Consider the following 23,959-nt stretch of genomic DNA (forward strand, 5'->3'; position numbering starts at 1 on the left):
TCAAGGTTCATCCATGTTGTAGCATCTATCTTATTTTTTGTAACATCTATCTTATTTTTAACTATTACATAATGTTCAATATTAAATTATTCCCCTGCTGGTAGAACATAGGTTGTTTCCAATGTTTTGCAATTAAGAAAGTGTTAAATATCCTTATACATACACTAGATTGAATATTCCTGGGATCTCTCAGCCTTTGTAAATATGTATGTATATGTATTTTTCCTTAGGTTGATATGGAAGTGACCCTTCCAGGTGAGGGTAAAGACCAAACCTTTAAAGTGTCTGTTCAGTGGGTATCAGTTGTGAGCCTTCAGTTGCTTTTAGAAGCTTTGGCCGGGCACTTGAATGAAGTCCCAGATGACTCAGTTCAAGCACTTGATGTTATCACAAGACACCTTCCCTCCATGAGGTTAGTTTGAATTCTTTGCCACAAATGTCAGACGATTTTTGGTAGGTTGCTTTGGAGCCATTAAAGCTTTCTGCATAAGTCATAGTTCAAACTTGATTTCAGTTTACAAAGTTGAGAGTGAAATGAAAGACTTTCAAGTTTTTATTGTGAAACAGCAAACTCTTGTTTCTTCAGGTACACTCCAGTAGGTCGCTCCTTTTTCTCACCTCCTGAAGGTTACTACCACCCTCTGGGAGGGGGCAGGGAGGTTTGGTTTGGCTTTCATCAGTCTGTGAGACCTGCCATGTGGAATATGATGCTCAATATTGATGGTAGGATGGAACTCTCTTTACCCTTTATTCTTTTGGCTGATTTTTTGGGTCTTTCCCGTTCCCTGAAGCTAAGTATCCTTCTCTGTTTTAGTATCTGCAACCGCTTTCTACCGGGCTCAGCCTATCATTGAGTTCATGTGTGAGGTTTTAGACATTCAGAACATCAATGAACAGACCAAACCTCTCACAGACTCCCAGCGTGTCAAGTTTACCAAAGAAATCAGAGGTATGTATTTGCACAACTGTGGTCTTGGAGAGGCAGCTCAGCATGGTACAAGGAGCACAGTCTTGCAGTCAGACACACATGGACTTCCCTCCCATTCCTGTCAGTTTTATCACTAGGACTTTGGGCAAGTTATTTAACCACTGTGAGCCCTAGATTCATCTCTAAGGTAAAGGTAACTATATGTATTTTGTAAGATTGTTGTGAGAATTAAAAGCAACTAGGTGTTTAAAACTTCTAGCACAGTACCTGGCACATGTCAGGCACTTAGTAACTGTTACTTTTACTTACTTGAAAACTTCCATTTTTTATAAAATAACACATCGTTTATTCTCAGAATTTCTTTGCTTCTTTACCTGTTGTTAGCTGCCTTCTCTCATTATACCATAAGCTTCCTTAGCGCTATCTCTAGACTCAAGAATAAGCACCAAAACATAGTTGATGCTTGATAGGTATTTTTTAATGTATTTTTATTTATTTATGTATTTATTGGCTCTGTTGGGTCTTAGTTGCTGCACATGGGCTTTCTCTAGTTGTGGTGAACAGGGGCTACTCTTCATTGCGGTGCATGGGCTTCTTATTGCGGTGGCTTCTCTTGTTGCAGAGCATGGGCTCTAGGCACACAGGCTTCAAGTAGTTGTGGCACATGGGCTCAATAGTTGTGGCTCACAGGCTCTAGAGCACAGGCTCAGTAGTTGTGGCGCATGGGTATGTGGGTAGTTGCTCCGAGGTATGTGGGATCTTCCCAGACCAGGGCTCAAACCCATGTCCCCTGCATTGGCAGGCAGATTCTTAACCACTGTGCCACCAGGGTAGCCCTTGATAGATATTTTTTTGAAGGAAGTAATACATTAAAGTAGGTTGCAAGTCTTAAGTCATCTGGGTTCTAATTTTTTCTGCTTGGCTGAGGCTTTTTTGCCTATACATGATGAAATTGTTCCCATATCGTTGCAGCTTTTGTCTTGTACAATGTCATGCCTTTCTGAAGACAACCTTCAAATCTTTTCTTGTCACTATGATTTTAATACTGCTGTTTTGACTTTTTTAACTTCAGGTCTTAAAGTTGAGGTGACCCACTGTGGACAGATGAAACGAAAATATCGAGTGTGTAATGTGACTAGACGGCCAGCCAGTCATCAAACGTATGTTAACCACACCTAAAATTATACCATTATATTTTTTGCAACAAAGGAAGCTACTATGATAATTCAAGAAATTGGTATCCCATATTGTAATTTAAAAAATCACCTAAATAAAGAGCTTAAAAAAGAAAAAAAAAAATCACCTAGATCTTCACTTTAAAGCACCAAAACTTTAAAAAATGTTTTAAGGGACTTCCCTGGTTGTCCAGTGGTTAAGACTCTGCACTTCCACTGCAGGGGGCACAGGTTCGATCCCTGGTCGGGGAACTAAGATCCTGCGTGCCACATGCTGCACACAGTATGGCCAAAAAAAATTTAAAAATAAAATAAATAAATAAATAAAACAGAAAATGTTTTAACTATTTTTTAAGCTCTTTATTGGAATATAATTGCTTTACACTCTTGTACCAGCTTATGTTTTCACTATTTTTGATAGAAATGTCTGTAAAACTTATTTCCTGCCTTTAATTCATTTCACTTTTTTTTTTGTAAATGTAATTATGATCCAGCCAGTTCTTCTTTTCTTTTCTTTTTAAAATATTTATTTATTTGGTCGCACTGGGTCTTAGTTGCACCAGGCAGGCTCCTTAGTTGCGGCATGTGGGCTCCTTAGTTGTGGCTTGCCAGCTCCTTAGTTGCAGCATGCAGGCTCCTTAGTTGTGGCATGCAAACTCTTAGTTGGGGCATGCATGTGGGATCTAGTTCCCTGACCAGGGATCGAACCTGGGTCCCCTGCATTGGGAGCATGGAGTCTTATCCTCTGTGCCACTAGGGAAGTCTCTTCATTTCACCTCTTAAACAGAGTATGATAAACATAGCTCAACTTTTATATAATGATGCAGCGTCATCATTATGAACATCATTTATTATGGTGTTGTAATTCTCAATGCATGGCCCGAAGGATCTATTAAGGCCTGTAAGTCATAAAAGCTGTCATGGGAAGATATATATTGCTTTGTGCTTTATGTGGATTTTTCTCCTCGCTTTTGTAGCTAGCTGTCACTTCCTCCAGCTGCCAGTGTGTATGGCATGCCTCCAGCCGCACACTCATTTATACTTCCACAATCTCATTCTTCTAATCACCCAACTTCTAATCCACTGTGAGCTATGCCTAATGAGAAAATATATATGAAAGTGCTTTTTAAATTACCATATATGTAAGTTTTATTCTCGTAATCAAGATAATTAAACTCACGTCTGCATAAATATAAATATTGGCTTTTCTAAGTAAAGAGCATACACTTAACTATATTAACTTTACATTATTTTCCTTACTCTGAAGACTTTTTCAAACAAGTGTACATCAAAATCACCTGGAGGGCTTTGTTCTAGATAACTGAAATTTTGGGGTGGCCCCTGAATAAACGTAGTATATAAATTCAGTCTGATTTGAATAAATTCTTCAGTATAAACTCATGTACATACACATCACAAGAATTTCTTGAGTTGTGAAGTGGTAGTCTATGTAGTCTTCATGTTATACCATTGACTTCATTCTCTAGGGGAAAAAAATGAAGTCACTATTGAGAATTATAGCATTTGTTTCAAAAAGAACTATCTTTTCCATTATTTAATTACTTCACAGTACCCTGTAAGAATAACTATACTTATAGCACTATATAATCTTTGCATGAAAGTTAAAAGCACATAGATTTAAATATCACATAGATGGTCCTCACTACATTATCACTTTGTGGGCCATTAACAGTTAAGAAAACAAGATCAAATTTATTATTGTGCCCAGTGTTTGAGATAATTTATCTACTGAAGAAGCCAAATAAGGATTCTCTTAAATCCTGCTCCCCATTTTATACCAAATATCTTGACACAGTCTCAAGTTCGTGTGTTTGGTCTTGTAGCCTCCAAATCCACATGTATTTGTCCTGGTTTGGGGATCTGAAAATGTGGCCCCAGTAACTATGCTACACTCATTTTACCAAAAGTTATCTTAAGTCATCATGCATGGATGACCCAGGACCTCATTTGAATTCACTCATCTCTAAGGAGCAAGCAAGAGATTGTATTTGTGTCTGTAGGTGTTAACTGACCTCTCTAGTAAGTCTGTGTATTTTCTGGTTCTGCAGCTTCTTCTCAATTTAAATTGTTTCCATTTTAATTAAAAAATGTTACCATCTTAGCTTCAACAAACAAACATGGAAAATTCTGGCAGAATTGCTATCCTGGTTAAACCTTAAAATGGCTTAAGTGAAAATGGCCAAATAAAGATTGACCTTTTTCGTAAGTGACTGGTCAAGGTAGAAAATGTTATTAGGCTTTTGTTTGTTTGCTTGTTTAAAAAAAAAAAAGGGACTTGAAGAAATTTCTAAAAAGACATTCTCTTTTATAGTTTTCCCTTACAGCTAGAAAATGGTCAAGCTATGGAATGTACAGTAGCTCAATATTTTAAGCAAAAGTATAGTCTGCAACTGAAATACCCCCATCTTCCCTGTCTTCAGGTGGGACAAGAACAAAAGCATACTTACTTGCCACTTGAGGTAAGCTAAACTAAATTTTCTTTTGCCCATCTGCCAATCTCTTGAATGTGGTTTTTTTTTTCTGTCATGTTCTAAACTAGTGAGAAAATTTAATATTAATCTCTAAAATATTTTGGACAGATAACTTCACCATCTAACAGAATGTTCATGTTTTTGGAAAGGGAAGATGTAAGATACAGTTCAGCAAAGCCTTAAGATATAGAAGCCCATCACACAAACTAATTCCTCTTTGCCTCTTGGTAGGTTTGTAACATAGTGGCAGGACAGCGATGTATAAAGAAGCTCACAGACAATCAGACTTCCACGATGATCAAAGCCACAGCAAGATCTGCTCCTGACAGACAGGAAGAAATCAGTAGACTGGTCAGTAAGGCATGGTCTTTAAGATAAGCTAGCTTTCAGATGAAAACAAACAAACAAACAAACAAATATAGAAAATGCCTGATGGGACACAGTTACTCTTTGGTTTTTATATATGCAGGCTTTCCTGTTCTTTAGGTGAAGAGTAACAGCATGGTGGGCGGACCTGATCCATACCTTAAAGAATTTGGTATTGTTGTCCACAATGAAATGACCGAGCTCACAGGCAGGGTACTTCCAGCACCAATGCTGCAATACGGAGGCCGGGTAAGCTTTTTATTTTATTCATCAACCTTCTTCCAACAACTGGTCAAAAAGAGACAAATCCAGGGTTTTTCCACTACACCACACTGAATTTACCCATAGCTTTGCTCATTATTGCTTTTTGTCTTTTGGCTAATATCAAATAGAGTTTTGTTTATCCCCTCATCAATTTTAAAATGGCCTTAGATTGTAATGTCTTTTCTCTTTTCTTTTGTTTCTTTTTTGTTTTTTTTGTTTTTTTTTAAAGAATAAAACGGTAGCCACACCCAACCAGGGTGTCTGGGACATGCGAGGAAAGCAGTTTTATGCTGGCATTGAAATTAAAGTTTGGGCAGTTGCTTGTTTTGCGCCTCAGAAACAATGTAGGGAAGATTTACTAAAGTGAGTATCTTCATATTTTCAGCTTAGTAATATCCCTTCCAGATATGAAAATATCATCTTTATGTAAATGTGCTGTGTACACTGGCACTGAATCCCTGACTCCTATAGTGACACCATCTGGCTATAGGAAGAAGACCTTGTTCTTACAGTAAATTGTAAATTTGGGAGTTACGTTAAGAATCTGACTCAGCTTCCTACATTTAGAGCAGGAATTTGTGACTAACAAGGCTGAAACGGTGACGACTGGCAAATTCTTGAGTTCTCAGTGAAGCTTCCTTTGGGGTTAATTGTATCTTTTCAGCTAAGATAAAAACTAGTTCATTTTTAATCGTTATAATTTACTAGAGAGCTTGTTTTACTGCAAGATCACTAAGATCATTGGTTCACATCTTACAGATGCAGTTATCTGTATAAAGGAAGTTAGTGAGAAGGGTGGAAAAATCACAACAGGAAAAAGGAACTGGGGTGAGAGAAAGGAATCCTACAAATTATTGGCAAATGCACAAAAGAAATTATTCTGAAAGCTTTATACAGAGACTAGAGTAACTTCTCAAATCCAAAATTTAAAACTTGACCGTGAATTTTGCTTTTTCTTAAAGTGATAATTTCTTTTGACATTGTTATTGAATCAAATGTTACAAGTTTGAAAGTAATCCTAAATATGGTGATTTTGTGGCTGTGTGTTTCTGTGTTCTCAGTTGAACACAAGCTTACCCAACTATTCTTGTACCAGGCTTGCTGAAATACATGTTACCTGAAATTTTGACCTTGATTTTTTTCTTCAGTCCAGAATTACTGACTTGAATGTTTAAAAAAGCTTCAAGCAGGAATGTTATTCTAGACCCTGAGACCCAGCTGAGGCATGATTATTTAAAAATTCAAAATGATAATCTGATAGTTTAATAATACAGAGTCTTTTGCATTGTTATTGCAGTGATACAACTTCCAGGCTATTTTTGGCAACCAGTTAAAGATGGGGTTTTTTTGTTTATTTGTTTGCTTCTAATTTTGGCTAAGAATTTACAGAACTGAAAGAAATATCTTAGAGGGAAATAAATGCTAAGAATGTGCCCTGAAATGAAAGCGTTGTGCCACCGGTTCTATTTTAACAGGAGTTTCACTGACCAGCTCCGTAAAATCTCTAAGGATGCAGGAATGCCCATCCAGGGTCAGCCATGTTTTTGCAAGTATGCACAAGGTGCAGACAGCGTGGAGCCCATGTTTAAACACCTGAAAATGACATATGTGGGCCTACAGCTAATAGTGGTTATCTTGCCTGGGAAGACACCAGTTTATGGTATGGACCCCTTTAATGCTGAATGAGGGATGATTTCAAGTAGTAGGTGTAGCAGTTAGGATAAACTAGGTTATGCTGCAGCCACAAACAGTCCCGAACTCTCAGTGGCTCAAAGCAACTTATTTTTTGCTCTTGCTGTGTGTCCACTGAGGGGAGACTGCGGCCTGTGCTCCATGTCATCATATCTCTTTCACACGGGGACCCAGTCACTATTTGGAATGTTGCTGGCCCCATAGCAGAGAGAAAAGAGAGCCCTGGAGGGTTCTTAACTTCTGCAATTTCTTGGTCACAACCAGCTATGTGGCGGTGGGATGGTGGGCAGGAAATGCAGTGGGAATGAGGGCAGTGCAGTTTTACCATAGTCCCCAAAACAGGGAGAACTGGAATGTCTGGTGAAAAGCACCTCGGAATATCAGAGTGGGGGAGCCTACCCCTTCAAGAGTAGGAGTTGCTTAGTTTGTATCTCTTATAAGGAAAATGATACAAAGTGCTTTTGGCTATCATGTAAGTAACGGATTTGGAAACTACATAAACCAGCCATTTGAACTTTATAAAATGTCTTCAACCCTCTGGATATTTGTTTCTTTTGTTAGCTTCTCTTTATCTATAGTGTTTGGTGGGGGACGGGGGTTGGGGGTGGGGGAGGGCGGGGGAGAAGGTAGGAAAAAAATCCCTTAGAATTCAAAGGGCTGGTGTGTGCACTGAGAGGGAGGAGCTGGGGAGATTGATTTCTTTGCCAGACCAGTCCTGTGGGAAAAGGAACCTCAAGGGACTTGAGTGAGTGGTGGCAGGCTGTGTAGTAGAATAAAGGAGGGAAGAAAAGGGAAGGGAGAGAGCCTATCTAAACTCAAAAAAATTGCCCTGGGGGTTTAGCAGATGAAAGGACCACACGTGAAAAGCACCTAGCACAATGTACAGTATATAGTAGGCACTCTGTTAATGTGTGTGTTGGGGGGTGTGTTCCTCTACTTTTAGCAACATCTTAAAATTAATTAACTTATTTTTGTAGCGGAGGTGAAACGTGTTGGAGATACCCTTCTGGGTATGGCTACACAGTGTGTCCAGGTAAAAAATGTAGTGAAGACCTCACCTCAAACCCTTTCCAACCTTTGCCTAAAGATAAATGCAAAGCTCGGAGGAATTAACAACGTGCTCGTTCCTCATCAAAGGTAAGATCCTGAACTCTGTGTTTTCCATTTGTTTCTTAAGATCTAACTTGCATAATTTACAATAAAGCACACAAATCTCAAATATACATCTCGGCTACTTTTTCCTATATACGTATGCACCATGTAGCCACCACCCAGGTTAAATACAGAACACGTGCAGCACCCCATCAGGCTTCCTTGTGGCCCCTCTGGGATCTTAGTTCCCCAACCAAGGATTGAGTCCGCGCCCTTGGCAGTGAAAGCTTGGAGTCGTTAACCACTGGCCCACCAGGGAATTCCCTAGTTTTGCCTGCTTTTGAACTTCCTATAAATGGAACCATACAGTATATACTATTTTGTGTCTGTCTTCTTTTGCTCAATATCATGTCTCTGAGATTCATTCATGTTGCTGTTTTAAGTAGAAGTTTATTTTTTGTTGCTGTGTATTATTTCATTATATGAATATACTACAAAATTTTAGATATTCTTGTACATTTATTATTCAAGTCTTCTGTATTTTTGGTGGAATTAAGTACTCTTTCTCTTGCGTATATATCCAAGAGTGGAATTGCTGACTTATAGAAGATATGTGTATTTAGCATTGATAGATACTATCAAATACTGTAGTCCCCCGTTATCTGTGGTTTCACTTTTCCTGGTTTCAGTTACCTGCAGTCAACCTCTGTCCAAAAATATTAAGTGAAAAATTCCATAAGTAAACAATTCTTAAGTTTTAAATTGCATGCCATTCTGAATAGCCTGATGAAATCTTGAATTCTCCCTCTCCATCCAGCTCTGGACATGAATCATCCCTTTGGCATATTCAGGCTGTATATTCTACCTGTTAGTTAATACAGGGAAAAAAAATAGTATATACAGGATTTGGTACTATCTGCAGTTTCAAGCATCACTGGGGATCTTGGAACATATCCCCTGCAGATAAGGGGGGGACTGAAATTTTCCAAAGTGGTTGTACCAATGTATATTTCCACTGGGGGTTCTAGTTGTTCATATTCTCGTCAACACTTGGTGGTATTAGTCCTTTTAAATTTAGCCATTTTGGTTGGGAGTAATAGTATCTCATGATGGTTTTAATTTGCACTCCTCTGATGACTAATCACATTGAGCACATTTTCATATGCTTGTTGGTTACATGGACAGCCTCTTTTGTGGTGGGCCTGTCCAGTCCTTTGCCCATTTCTTAGATTGGGTTGCTCTTTGTTAATTTGTAGTTTCCTTATCTAATGAGATAATATCTGACTTGTCTACTCTACAGTGTTTTTATATGAAATCCTGTGTGTGAATGATTTGGGAAGTTAAATTTTGGCTGTGATATTAGTCATTGCCATACTTAAGAAGAAGGTGAATTTGAGTGCCTTACTCTTGTACAATCACATCACAGTTCTCATTTTTGTCCTTGAATGAAACTTCCAGGTAAAGAAATCCTTCCCGCAACATTGGTAGATGAGGTGTGTAGGCCATAGCAGAAGTTAACGTAAAGCATGATTTAATTTTACCCCAAACAATGTAGCATAGTGGCATAGAGTACCAACTTTTTTGTCAGGCTCCCTGGGTTTGGATTCCAGCTTTATCACTTCCCAGCTGCATAATCTTAAACAAGTTCCATATGCTCTTATATCTCATTTTTTAATCCTGGAAATCTGAGATAATAATTGTACTACCCTCATAGAATTGTTGTGAGGACTAAATTAATTCATACATGTGAAGTACTTAGCACAGTGGTTGGTACATAATATGTGTAAGTTGTTACTATGTTCTGTGTATACATTTGCTCTTGTACCTTACTATGCCAAACCCATGTTGTATGATGATATATAGAGAGAAATACAACCCAGTCTCTGCCCTTATGGAACCTTATCTTTAGTACCTATTACTTGAGATTGTCAGATTTGGGATGCCTCTTAGACATACTTTAAAAATCAATATTCACAGTCTCAAATCCTACCTTTAAGAATTTACCAGAGAAGTAATACATGCATGATATTTTTCTCCTTGATTCCATGGATAGAGAAATTAGTGCCAAAAAAAATGAATTCATTCCTTCAACAAATATTAGTTGAGTGCCAGTTGTGAGCAGGGCAGTGTTCTAGGCACTAGGGATACAGCAGTGAACCAGACAAAGCAAAACAAAATTTCTGCCTTCATGGAGCTTACATTCATGGGGTGTATGTGTGTGTGTGTGTGTGTGTGTGTATACAATAAATAAAATAAATAAGTAGAACATGTGCTAAAAGTGATAAATACATGGAGAAAAATAAAATAGGGAAGGAGATAGACTTTATTCTCTTCCCTAAGTCTCACATCTTGGGGGGTTTTGTCCCAGTTCCATGTACATTCTGCAATTCAGTAGCCTTTGTAGAAATCCCAGAATCCTAAGAAAGCCTGTTCTGGGCAAGTTTTCCCTTTACACATAGAGATTTTATTAAATTGGGGTCAGGTCCTCTTCTTGACTCTTCCCTTCCTACTACTGCAAAAGAACCATGTTGGCTTCTTTAGTCAATTCAGATTCATTACACTGGGTGGCACAGATACTCACTGGGCCTTAGAGTTCTCTCCCAATGGGCATGTCTTTATTCTATTTTATAAGATTATGTCTGTGATTGTATCTGGTGAGCTTGCTAAACAAAAACATTTTCAACCATATGTCTGAGTGGCAATGTCCCCTTCAATCTGAGCAGGCCCTCGGTGTTCCAGCAGCCTGTCATCTTCCTGGGAGCGGATGTCACGCACCCCCCAGCAGGCGATGGGAAGAAGCCTTCCATCGCCGCTGTCGTTGGCAGTATGGATGGCCACCCCAGCCGGTACTGTGCCACCGTTCGGGTGCAGACCTCCCGCCAGGAGATCTCCCAGGAGCTCCTCTATAGTCAGGAGGTAATCCAGGACCTTACTAACATGGTTCGAGAGCTGCTGATCCAATTCTACAAATCCACACGCTTCAAACCCACTCGGATCATCTATTACCGTGGAGGGGTATCCGAGGGACAGATGAAACAGGTACTCTCATTTCCCCATAGTTGCCCCCTGGGGCTTCTAGGTGTCTGACGGAGCTTCCTCCCATCTGCCACTCCGGGTAAATCAGATCTGAGAAATATCTGAGATAGGCAAGTCCTCAATTAAACATCATTCCATTTCTAACTCCTAGGTAGCTTGGCCAGAACTAATAGCAATTCGAAAGGCATGTATTAGCTTGGAAGAAGATTACCGGCCAGGAATAACCTATATTGTGGTACAGAAAAGACATCACACACGACTCTTCTGTGCAGATAAAACAGAAAGGGTAAGAACACATAGGATAAGCTTTATTATCTGATGCAAGTGAATGTGTTTTTGACTAGGCATACATACAATTTTTTTTAAAGCAGAAGTGCCTAAGAATAATTTAATAAGTAAACTAACTCCAGTTGAGCTTAGATGAGCAATTCTGAATAAGACAAGTTTCAAGACTGAATATTTCTCTTCTCTGACAGCAATACTGACTTCTAGAGTTTTTTAGAGGGAGGAGTAAAAAAACATGTCATGTACACTATGGTGATACAGGCAACCTCCCAAGGGCAGGTTCATCTGTTTGGACTTTATTGCCATTTCCTACTTTTTGCTACCAATTTCTAAAGCATGGTTCTACGGAATAAATAAGAATTTCTCTTCCAAGTGATTTTACTTCAGTACAGGGGATTCTTAGGGTACACCTATGATGTCACATGTACTAACCATGGGCAAGTTAACATCTCTAAGCCATAACGTTCTAACTGTAAAGTATGATAAGAACGATACCTATCTCACAGGGTTGTTGTTAAGGTTTAAATTAGTAAGTGAATGTTAATTTGGGGTACAATGTCCAGCATTTGACAAAAGGCATTTTGTGTAACCTATTTATAATCTGATGTTAATGTGTAAACTAGGTAAATTATCCAACATCGCATTGGATGACTTTAATTCTCTGATCTTTTCCGTGACTTTACTTCATCTTTTTCAGGCCCTCCCTGATCCACTCCCAGAGAGACCAGTTCTGTCTGTTGCCCTGATCTTCTAATCTTATGGGTCACTCCCATTATTTTCCGGTACATGCTTAGTTTTTGTCTCTAATCCAAGGCTGAGCTGTTTCTTCTTGTTTTCTGAATCATTAGAGAACCTCAGAGAACCCCAGGCCCACCACCACTCAGCTCAGATTCAAAATACTGTCTTCCACATTGCCCAAACTTTGACTTGGTAATACTTCTTAGAGTCTGCTAATTCAAATTCTCTAAACTCTTGCCCAAGCTCTGGGCGCAAAACATCCTGCCATCCGCTCCTTAACTGCATGGTCACTCTCCATCCCTCAGTTGACTTGCTATTCATGTAACTTTAGGACCTGGGTTCTCTCTCTAAAACCCCACGCTGTCGCAGAGCTTTGTTCTTGACCATCCAGTGTCACTCCTGACCTTTGAAGACTGACAGTCCCAATCCTTGGTCTAGTTTGCACCCTCGACACCAACATCTTTGATTTTGTAAACATGCCTCTTGCCAGTCTCCAACTCTGAATTAGTGCACCTGCCCATTTCTTTTGCTTCTACTCTTAGGCTGATTGAGGTTGCTGAGGAAAAAAGTCATTTATTTAATAATGAACCATATTACAAGTTCTTTTTTAAAATCAATTTATTTTTGGCTGCATTGGGTCTTTGTTGCTGCGCCTGGGCTTTCTCTAGTTGTGGTGAGCGGGGGCTATTCTTCATTGTGGTGTGTCAGCTTCTCTGGGCGGTGGCTTCTCTTGTTTCAGAGCACAGGCTCTAGGTGTGCGGGCTTCAGTAGTTGCAGCACTCAGGCTCAGTAGTTGTGGCATGCGGGCCCTAGAGCACAGGCTCGGTAGTTGTGGCACACAGGCTTAGTTGCTCCGCGGCATGTGGGATCTTCCTGGCCCAGGAATCTGCATTGGCAGGTGGATTCTTAACCACTGAGCCACCAGGGAATTCCCCACAAGTTCTTGATAGCAAATCTTAGCCAGGCCCTTGATGCTGCAATTTCTTTTCATTTATCCCATTCCGCATAGCATGTGTTCCAAACCTTTATACTCTTCTCAAGTCCCCAGCCCTATTCATGATGCCTTCGTTGCCAACAATTTACATTGCCAACGATAGGACAACTTTCTGTTTCCTCCAGAAAACAAAATTGAGAAGGCATGAGTTTTCTCAGCTTCCTCCCCTTTGCTTTGAAATTTAACTAAATCTATGTTTTCTTATCTTCTTCCTTGAATCTCAGGGGCTAATCTCTCCACCTATGCTTTTTTTCCCCCTACTTATGCTTTTGTTTTTAATCCTTTCTGCCTTCTCTAGAGCCTCACTTCATTAATTATCCATTATTTTTCAAAATTTCAGTTTTCCCCATTCCATTGCCCCCCTCTCCTCTCCCTCTAAAGTCTCTCAACTCTTCCTCAGGCTCCCCTCAAACTTCCCTTCTACCTCAATCTCTCTGCCATTTTTTTCTTTCTTCCCTTTCATGACCAAACTTGTAGAAAAAAAAAAAGACTTCATTTTCTTTCTGTACCTTCTCACATAATACTTCAGTTCTCCGCTGCCTAATTTTGATTTCAGTGACTCCACTGAGGTTGTTCTCTCATAGACTTGCTCATTTTGAATCCAGCGATATCTTATTAAATTGACCTCTTTGCAGCACTTATGGATGGTTACTTCTTTGGCCTTAGCAATATGATTTTCCAGGTTCACTACCCACCTCTATAATTAGGCTTTCTTTGACTCCCCTTCTTCCTCTGTCCATTTAACACTGATGCTTCCTGGCATTTCATATTTCTCTCCTCTTCTCAATTTCAACTCCCTTTGGTCTTACTTACTTTTCTAGGTTCACTTATTTGCTTATAGATTCCCGAATCTGTATTGCCCATCCCAGATTTTCTATGCAGCTCCTGATCTGCACTTCTAATTGTCTACCAGTTTACTTAGATGCCTGTAGGCATTGTATCAGTCAAAATAGGCTAGGCTAGGCTGTGGTAACAGAAGACTCCAAAGTCTTAGTGGCTTACAAAGATTTATTTCTTGTTCATGTTACACATTCATTGGGGCACTGCTGCAGCTGTGACCTCACTGTCCTCCTTTTGGGACCTAGGCTGACAGAGAAGCATCTGTCCAGCACTTTGCCAGTCATTGTAGTAGAGGAGAAGAAAGATACATGACAAGCCATATGCTGGCTCTTAAAGCTTCTGCCCAGAAGTAGCACATTTCAGGCCACATTTTATCAGCCAAAGCACGTTACACAGTCACTTCTGAGTTAATTGGGTAGGGATGTACAATCCTCCCCCAGGGAGGGGCATGGGAATATTAGGTGCCAGTGATACAGTCTGCCACAGGCATTTCAAGAAAAACATATCTAAACCTTCTCCTTATTGTTTTATCCTCATCCAAAAGCTCTTCCTCCCCAATTTTCCTATTCTTCTGTTGGTTGGCATCACTATATATTAGTCAACCAAGCTAGAAACTTAAGAGTTATCTTTAAATTCTTCTCCTCTATTCCTCTCCCCCCTTCCTGTGTTCAGTGGGTCAAGCAGTTCTCTGTGTTCTGCCCTGAAATCTCTTTTCTCAGCTCTTTCCCTTGTGTATCCCATCTGCTCTAGGCAGAACTCTTCAGTATTGCAGGAGACTCCCAGCCTCCATTCCTCCTTCACAAATGTATCCTCCACCTACTGTCAGGGCTAGGTTTTTAAAATACAGATCTTTTCCTGCCAACTCCACTGCTCAAAAATCTTCACGTTCCCTGCATTGCCTACCAAATGCTTTCTTATGGTGTTCAGTGTTTTCCCATGGTAGCCAAAACATAACATTTTAGTTTGATCTTTCACCATGCACTCATACACCTTCCATTAGCAATGTGACTATTTCCATTTCCCATATACATTGTGTATTTTTATCTCTAGAATGATCACATCCATCCCACTTTTTCTTTCCCATTATTTTTTATTAAGATATAATATAGGCACCGGAAAATTCAGTATTCTTAGTGTTCTGTTCTGCAGGTTTTGACAAACGCATGTAGTTGTGTAACCACCGCCTTAATAAATAGAATGATTTTATCACACACAAAAACTCTCTCCTGCCCTTTTTGTAGTCAACCCTTTCCCTCACCTACAGCCCCTGACAACCACTGATGTATATTCTGTGTCTATAGTTTTGTTTTCCCCAGGATGTCATATGAAAAGAAGTCAAAGCCTTTGGTCTGGCTTCTTTTACTTAGCGTAATGCATCTGAGATTCATCCAAGTTGTCGTGTGTATCAATAGTTGGTTCCTTTTCATTGCTTAGTAGTATTTTGTGATATAGATGAACCACAGGTTTTTTTTTCCATTCCTGACTTTAAGGGATATTGGAATGTTTCCATTTTCATTCCATCCCGCTCCCCACCCCATTCAACTTCTATTTATCCTGTAAGGCATAGCTCAACCATCTCCTCCCACCAACTTTTCCCTGTGCCTTCCATAAGGCCCTTATTACATTGCATTGCAGTTTATTGCATATGACTTTCGTGACGAGCAGGAGGGCAGGTTCATTAGTTCTCTCTGTGGCTCCGTCTCTCATCCCCAACATCTGCTCCAGAGCCTTGCATATGATGCTTAAACAATAATTATTGAAATGAAATGCCTGGACCCCCTTTTCCCCAGGGCAGCACCTAGGTTCTCATCTGTGGATCTAAGAGATTTTTAAAAAGGGATTCCATAGTCAAATAAGTTTGGGAAATGCTGTATACTCTGTCTCCCTTTTAAAGATTATATGTTACTAGATAAGGGTTCTGAGAAGTCATACAACAGAAAAGCCTTTTAACTTCGGTTTAACCCAGTATCACTCAAATTTATTTGACCATAAAACACCTAAACACATCCTGGGGAACTAATATTTCTAAAGCATACCCTTTGGGGAACAATACTAGAACAATCATAACTCAGTTACATTTCCCCTTGTCCAGCTAGGTACCCAAGGTCACATATGAATGTGATAAAATGAGACTTCTATACTCATTATGTTATTATATTCATTGGTGCATGACCTTCAGCTGAAGTTAACAATAGTTAGAATGGAGCCAAACAAATTCCCATCAAATTTGTGCCAATACGCTAAATGTACTTCCTCATATGGAACCCTCGGGGACAGCAGAAGTGGATAAAAATTGACCAGATAGCAAGATTTAATTCCTTTCCTTGACGTTCTCCTCCCTGCTTTTCTAGATGTGTGATTTTAGAATTTGGCTATAGAAGAACTTTAGAATTTTAAAACTCTAAGAGATCATCACCTAAGTTTATGGATGATGAGATCGAGGCCCAAAGATATTATGCTTTGTTCTAGGTATATAGTTGCAAGGCTGGGCTTAGAACTGAAACTCTGGTTTTCCTAATTCTCATTTCAATGTACTCCTCCTGGTAATGCATGTGCCAGTGAATTCTTTCATTGATCCTATAAAAGCATTAGTTTTGTTGAACCTACTGAATCAGTTCAAAGATTCCTTCATCTTAACTTTTACTGAAAGTTTTAGGGGTTTTTTTCCCCTAAGTAACAAACAAAACTGATTTTTCCCCCCTCAGGAAGCTTATCCATCTTAAATGTCCCTTTTTCCCTCTCTGTGAACATACCAATGTGTCATCTGCAAAATAGATGACAATGATGTAGCCCAAAGCCACAGGTAAAATAATTCCTTGTCTGGATTCCCTTAGAGAAACTGTGGAGTATATTTGAGAAAATATTTAAGGATGAAATAGTTGGGCTAAGGGAAAGTTACAGAAAATTCAATATCTTGAATTAAATTGATTTTCAAGAGTTCACTTAAGAGCAGTTTACTAACTTGTTACTAATGGCCTGAGCTCAAGTTAGCACTTTGATGGCTAACTATACTGTTTTTTTTTTTGGTAGGTGGGGAAAAGTGGCAATGTACCAGCAGGCACTACCGTGGATAGCACCATCACACATCCATCTGAGTTTGACTTTTACCTCTGTAGTCATGCAGGAATTCAGGTAATTTGGAAGCTGGTCCAGATCTTTGATTTGATAGGGAGGTGTCTGCATATTCAGCAACTAGCTAGAACCATTATCTTTTGGTCTAGGTATCTGCTTGGAGGTGTGCTAGGCAGGAATATTTCTGAATTTAAATAGGTTTCAGTTCTCTCAGGTAGTCAACCCATGTCAGAGACATTAATCATAAAACTCTTTCTCCAGGGAACCAGCCGTCCTTCACATTACCAGGTCTTGTGGGATGACAACTGCTTCACCGCAGATGAACTCCAGTTACTAACTTACCAGCTATGTCATACTTACGTGCGGTGCACACGCTCAGTCTCTATTCCAGCCCCTGCCTATTATGCCCGGCTTGTAGCCTTCAGGGCGAGGTATCATCTGGTGGATAAAGATCATGACAGGCAAGTTTCTCAGGCAAATAAAATCTTTCTGTCTGTGTTAGCAGCATGTTAAAAAAAAAAAAAAGAGCTACTGTAGAAAACTTTTAGGAAGAGTTAAACTTCCTTTTAGGGTTTACATTTCAAGGAGCAAATAAAATTTCATGTGCCTTTAAGAGCTGATAATGTGACTTTTGATCCAAAAAGTGCCCAGGCTTGTTCATACTTGTATAATGTGTCTAAAGGTTGCCCCAAGAACAGAATCTCATTTGGAATTGCCTGTGGTTTTCCTATAGAGCCAAATTCATTTCAGTTCTGCTTAGGTCCTAAGCAGCCTCAAGAGGTATCCAGCCCAGTGGTCTGGCTCCAGTCAGAGCAGTCACAGGCCTGTGGATTCCACTTTATGCAAGGGTGAAGTCCTGACCAGTTTGCTTTACTTACAGTCTGAGAGAATACATCAGAGGGAACCTGAGTTTGTGTCAGGAAGATGTTGGGTACCAGACCATTATCATCCCCAAATAAGGATCTCAAGAGAATCAGACATATTGACCTGTTACTGAGCTACTATTAAATAGCTAAACAATCTCTCTGCATTAATTTTTTTTTTCCAAATGACCATCTGTGAAGTGTAGCAGTTTCTGGGCTCTTCCCCAAGTCTGAATTCAGCTACTAAATAGTAGACATTCCACTGCAAGTCTATTTCTGTATGGGTTGGAAGTACACTGTTATGGAAAATGCCCAGCTGTGGCTTTGTACCTTCCATTCTGTAATATACATATTCATTCAACACATTTACGAGGTATTGCCTGTGTGCCCAGCACTGTGCTAGGTACTAAAAACAGTAAGTTGAGGAATACATGTTTCCTGGGATTTTATGCTTCAGTATGAGAGACAATACAGGCAAACATAAAACTAACAATTAGCCCATAGCAGGATAGAAGGAAGTGCAATTGGACATCAGAGGAGAGTCTGTTAGAGATTTCATAGCTGGATGGATAGGATTTGGCTCTGCAAAGAAGAGAAACGAATTTTCCAGGCAGAGGGAATAATGGACACAAAGAAGAGAAGACAAGTGACATGTTTGAACAATAGCAAGTTTTCTTTGGCTGGAGCATTTGAAAGGGGAATAGCAGGCATGAAGCTGGAAAAGTATGTTAGAGCGAGATTATCTTTGTTAAAAGTAAAAGGCTATTCCTGGGATAAAATAGATATTATTCAACAGTTAATTGGGTGTGAGTGACAGAGAAGAGGATGAAGTGAAAGGTGGCTAAGATTTTGAGCCTAGAGGATAAGGGTTATGATAATTTAAGTAGAGAAGTCAGAAAAGGGATGGTGATTTCCCATTTACTAAGCCCTGTATATCATGTGGTGCCCTTAAGAGGTATATTCAGAAGTTGTTTTCGTTATCCTCGAAGATCAAGTTCAGAGGAGTTGTTACTTGTCCAAAGTCTTTCAGCTAGTGAGAGGAAGACAAGAAAGGCTGCTGGCGTAGTAACATTTGCCGAGCATCTGTTATATTCCAACACTGTGCTAAGCACATTCATTCATTCACTGATTCATCCATTCAACAAATGGTTGTTGAGGCAATGCTGTGTGCCCGGCACTAGGGATTTAGTGGTGAGTGAGATAGACAAAGTTGCTGCTTTCTTGGAGATTACATCCCAGTGGGGAAATAAATAATTATCCAAATAATAATCTTTCAAATAAAATAGAGGATTAAATAGAGGATTCTGTGAAAGTATATTCCAGGTGGCTCTGACCTGAATTTCAGAGTCAGGAAAGATTTCTTTGGGGGAAATGACATTTGACTGAAGCCTAAAGGACAAGTAAGCATTAACCAGACATAACAGACAGTGGAAGTCCTTGTGTAGGCACTGCTAAAGATTTGGGTCTTTGCAAACATGATTCTATTTAATTATTGCAACAGCCCATTAATAAGTTATATTGCATTTTCAGTTGAGCAAACTGATGTTTAGAGAGACATTACAAATTATTTAAGGAGCCCAAGATCTTGAGTCCAGTACTATTCATGCTATTTGAAACGTGGAGGTTGACGGGGTCATTTGTTACTCTTGCTTTTTTGCTTTCTTTTCTTTACAGTGCGGAAGGCAGTCACGTGTCAGGACAGAGCAATGGCCGAGATCCTCAGGCCTTGGCTAAAGCTGTGCAGATCCACCATGATACCCAGCACACAATGTATTTTGCCTGAGAGTCTCAGAAAAAGAACTCAACCAATTTGGTACCCCATGCAGCCTCAAAATGTTGGAAACACCTACTGCCTCTAGAGAGAGCCAAGTTGACTTCAGGTGGTCTTCTACCAGCAGCTCGGAATAGTTGCACTGAATCTATACTTCGCAGCACTGTCTGACGCATCAACAAAATTGAGCCATTTTTTTAAAGTAATAGATACTCATAGATTATCTTTTCTGATGCACTGGACTGAATTTTTACCTCATCATGCAAAGGGCTGATCAGCCTGAACTTTCTAAAGGACTTTATGAGAAAGGTTTCTATGGACTATTTTGCTAGCTGTGGTGTTCACCGCATCCCTCTAGTCTTACAAGAGAAGATTATTCCTTTTTTTCTGTATTTGTTGAGTGGGGTGTACGCATAAATGGGAGAGAAAAACCAAACAATCTACTTCAGTTCAGTGTAACTATTTAATTGCGTGGGTCCATAGGCTTTTTAATGGAGACATCTGACTTCACCACTGTAAATGCCCTTAACGAGCATTAATTTTTGGAAGTTTTACAGAGTTTTATTAGTTTTACTACTTTATTGATCTCTACAGACTTGTGCTAGTGCAAGTACAGGCTGCCAGGCAATTGCACTATATTTGGCTGCAGATTCATACAGGCATTTCTCTTGTTTGGTTGACTTTTGTGAATGTGTAACACAGACGGATGTAATGCATGTCATGGTGACAGATAACACTGCCATGGTAAAAGTACTCATGTTTCCCCCTCTTTGAAAAAAAATTAGCTTTTAGTATTTTTCAGAATTTTCAAAAGTGCCCATTTTATGCTGCTGTGTGGTTTGTTAGATCTAAATGATTTTTAAACTTTTCTCATAGAAAGTTAACTTTGGCAATAAACATTTTTTAAGGTCCCTCCTCTTCCTCCCCCTGACAATGTAGTTTTTTAGATGAGATTTCGGTATGATTTTTATCAGCTATTTCTTATAGATCTGGCAATTTCTGGCAATTTCTGAAACTGGTCAGAAAAGACATATATTTCCATGCCTTTTTAAAGAATTATTTTTATCTGTTTTATAGTCACAGTCAATGTCCTGTCACTTTGTTTTAAAATAAGTTAGAACCAGGATGCTTCCTTATTAGATAGGCTTTGCCAATCCTTAAGGTAACTTGAGTGATGCTGCAACTTGCAAAAATGTACCAGCATTTAAAACTTTTTTCCCTGGGAATCAAGGTTACTCACACAATTACTTAGTGCAAATTTTTTGCTTCTCTTTCAACCTGAATTGTACTTGGTGGGGTTTCCTTCCTTCTATTAAACTAAAACTGCATAGAAAAGGTTGGTTTTTCTTAATAGATTCTGGATTCTGTTCACAGGGAGACAGGATTCCTTTCTTGTCCAAACAAAGGGAATTGATCTAAAGCAAGCATCAATTAAAATGTGGGGGGAAATGTATTTTGTATGTAGTGTAGATAATACTTTGTGAATGGACAACAGTTACATAGAGTCTTGATAGTTCCAGCCAGTGTTTCCCAGCCCAGATTTTACTGACTTGTAATTCTCTGTCCTGGAACCTCAGGAGTGAGAGATGGAAGGAGGGATAAAAGGCCCAGAGCCACGCCATATGGCTGAGGAAGGTGCTGGGAGAAGAGATAGACGCAGCGTGGTAAAACGATTTTGCCACCTCTGTCTGGAAACTGCTGGTGGGGGAAACACTGGATCTAATGGTGAAGGATGATTGCTTGAACTCATTAGCTGGTCCAAATCTCTTAAACTAGCCTTCTCAAAATCCCAGCAATATAAAGCACTGTTTTTCTTCAGTCTTTTAAACAAGCTTGTAAATACATTAAAGTTTACATTTCCACGTGCTGTTGATCAGCGGCGCCACCAGTGTTTGCTGAGACTGGTCTCTGAGAGTTTTATAACGTATACTGGGTCCTAAAGCTCATTAAGACACGAGTGCAGACATCCTTGTTCTCTGCATAGAGTGGGATGAAAGCAAGCTCTGTAATTGAGGCACAACATAGGCAGGAGTGAAGAAGATGACAGATGTTAATTTCTTAAGATTTTCCTTTTTTGCAAATACCTCACTTGGACACTACAAATCAGGACACGTTGGTGAGGGGCTGGCTGCTGCTTTTTATTCACACTTGTTCAGGGAGAGCACAGAAAATAAATACCCTTCAGCTTGGCCACCCTGGACCCAAGAGGAGAAAAAAATGGAAGTTTTCTTAGGAGAAGGAAGACTTGCTGGAGTCCAGGATATGAAGAACTCTTGGTGGCTGGCTGGCTGGCTGGCCAGTGGGCACCTCATCTGCACTTGAGTGCCTCGGACTTGCTTGTTAATAATGCACAGAAGAAGCATCACTTCTCATCATCTCCTGGCACGTATGGAGCAGGGGGCGGGGCAGAGTGCCACGAAGCCCTGACTCACTTGCCTGCAGTTGGGCTGTACACTCGACCTTGAACTCTAGTTCATAAGACCTGTCAGTCCTAGTACACTGGGGCAAATCAGTGTAGTGGTGGAGGAAAAGCCGGGAGGCCTGTTTTTATAGGAAAACAGTCCCTTTAAGGGTGTAATGCTGTCGTTTTGGACAAAAGGAAAGAAATATGGAAGAATTAGGATTACTGGAAAAAACTTGCTGGGGGGTTAATGTTTAAGAGGTAATCACTGCAGAATCAGAGTTGCAGCAATATTGCTGCAAGCAGGTCTGAATGCATAGTTTTAATTTGGCTTGACAATTTGAACACGTTAACCCCTTGGGACCGACTGAATCATTATGCATGTGTCAATCAATGGGAGGTGTGCATTCTCTAGAAGTAGGTGTAGGCTGTTTGGTGTTTTTAAAGGCAGCCTGTTTAGGCACTGTCATGTGGTGTGAAAGATTTAAATGTAGCAATGCTAAAGAGTAACAGTTACAATTTGGGGATAAGGCAAGGGGACATTAAATGAGTGGAGAAGATCCAAATGTTGACCCAATTATGTTTTATTGTTGTTGTTAGCTGTAAAGTGAACTAGCTGGCTTAACACAGCCAGCAGTCTAGGCAGGCAGAACCTATTCATTCTTCCTGTAAATTCTATTTGCTGCTTCCAAAGGTGATGATTTACAAGCAGACATATTCTATATGGGTCTGTATTTTAGGATCTGGTGCCCAGCTTACTTATATCAGAGCTTACCCACCTGGCTCAGCTACCTACCCTTCCTTTGGGAAAAGGTAATCCACTGTTTAACCAGGCTCACCCTCTCCGCCCTGCCCTAGCGACCCTTTGTGGATGTGCTGTAAGATTTTCTTGCTCAATAGCAAGGTGGTAGCTCTGCTTTCATTTTAAGAAAGTGGAGGCTGAGGGCATTGTGTCAATACTGCTTCAACTCCAAGGATTTTTCCTTGTAAAATTAAAGGGAAGATCTTGTTATTGGTTAACCATTTTCTTAGCCCTTGCTATTGACATATTCATGCTCTTTCTATGTCTAGTGGCTGAAAAATGTTTGCATTTGTTCATTTGACTAATGGTGTCATTTTTGTTTCTATATTGTTAGGCCTGTAATGTTCTGAAATGTATTTTATTAAATTTGGACTGGATGTATGTCTCTAGCAATACGAGGTACTTTCGAAACTATTAAGGGAGGGGTGGTATCCCCGAGTTGAGATAAGACGATGGTTGTTTAAATTTTGCAACTTTTTTTTGGCCTGCAGGGATATTTTGTGTTCATGTGTCCAAAAAAGAATAAATTGGCATTCTTGTGCCAAATGTTGTTTTTCTTGTCAATTATCTAATAAACATAGAGTATACTGTAATAGCAATATACATGGTTACTTTTTTTTTTTTTTTTTGGCCACACTGCTCGGCTTGTGGGATCTTCGTTTCTCAACCAGGGATTGAACCCATGCCTTCGGCAGTGAAAGCACAGAATCCTAACTGCTGGGACCACCAGGGAATTCCCCATGGTTACTTTTTAAAAACAATTTCCTCAATATAAGAAATTTGAGAAAGAAGAATAATGGGAAAACTTTATGTTTTTAACTCCTGGGTCTCCCTATTTTTAGAAATTGTTATTTGGGAAATTTAGAAGAGCTTCTTGCAACATTTCACCTGTGAAAACTTAAAGCTTCATCAGGGTACTGGGTATATCTCTTAATAGGAGGATCTATTTCAGTGATGTTCTGAGGAAAATCTGCAGTCTCCAGAGGGCAGTATGGGCACGTACTTTGTAAGACTGTGTTCTTCAGAGGAAGAGCTGCCCAAATTCACCCATCCAGGGGCTATCCAATCTCATGTCTTTTAATTCTCACCAGCAAAGCCCCTTTATTAAGTCATGGCAAGGATAAGGCAGAGATTTGCACAATGTGGTG

At 39.7% G+C, this 23,959-nt stretch overlaps 1 protein-coding gene across 2 annotated transcripts in view; it reads left to right on the forward strand.

Annotated features, from left to right (window-relative positions):
- The window catches only part of AGO4 (argonaute RISC component 4), a 35,648-nt gene extending 12,288 nt beyond the window's left edge, over positions 1 to 23,360 (forward strand). For both annotated transcript variants that reach the window (XM_057705072.1, XM_057705080.1), the window contains 15 exons: positions 231 to 412; positions 587 to 723; positions 815 to 949; positions 2,001 to 2,088; positions 4,436 to 4,583; positions 4,827 to 4,946; positions 5,082 to 5,210; positions 5,455 to 5,588; positions 6,701 to 6,885; positions 7,895 to 8,054; positions 10,733 to 11,048; positions 11,197 to 11,331; positions 16,933 to 17,034; positions 17,236 to 17,435; positions 19,512 to 23,360. In XM_057705072.1, coding sequence (XP_057561055.1) covers positions 231 to 412; positions 587 to 723; positions 815 to 949; positions 2,001 to 2,088; positions 4,436 to 4,583; positions 4,827 to 4,946; positions 5,082 to 5,210; positions 5,455 to 5,588; positions 6,701 to 6,885; positions 7,895 to 8,054; positions 10,733 to 11,048; positions 11,197 to 11,331; positions 16,933 to 17,034; positions 17,236 to 17,435; positions 19,512 to 19,620 — 2,280 coding nt within the window. In that variant the 3' untranslated portion in view covers positions 19,621 to 23,360. The remainder of the gene's footprint in view (positions 1 to 230; positions 413 to 586; positions 724 to 814; positions 950 to 2,000; positions 2,089 to 4,435; positions 4,584 to 4,826; positions 4,947 to 5,081; positions 5,211 to 5,454; positions 5,589 to 6,700; positions 6,886 to 7,894; positions 8,055 to 10,732; positions 11,049 to 11,196; positions 11,332 to 16,932; positions 17,035 to 17,235; positions 17,436 to 19,511) is intronic.
- The last annotated feature ends 599 nt before the right edge of the window (positions 23,361 to 23,959 follow it).

This window comes from Hippopotamus amphibius, chromosome 1, assembly GCF_030028045.1.
Source record: "Hippopotamus amphibius kiboko isolate mHipAmp2 chromosome 1, mHipAmp2.hap2, whole genome shotgun sequence".
NCBI lineage: Eukaryota > Metazoa > Chordata > Mammalia > Artiodactyla > Hippopotamidae > Hippopotamus > Hippopotamus amphibius.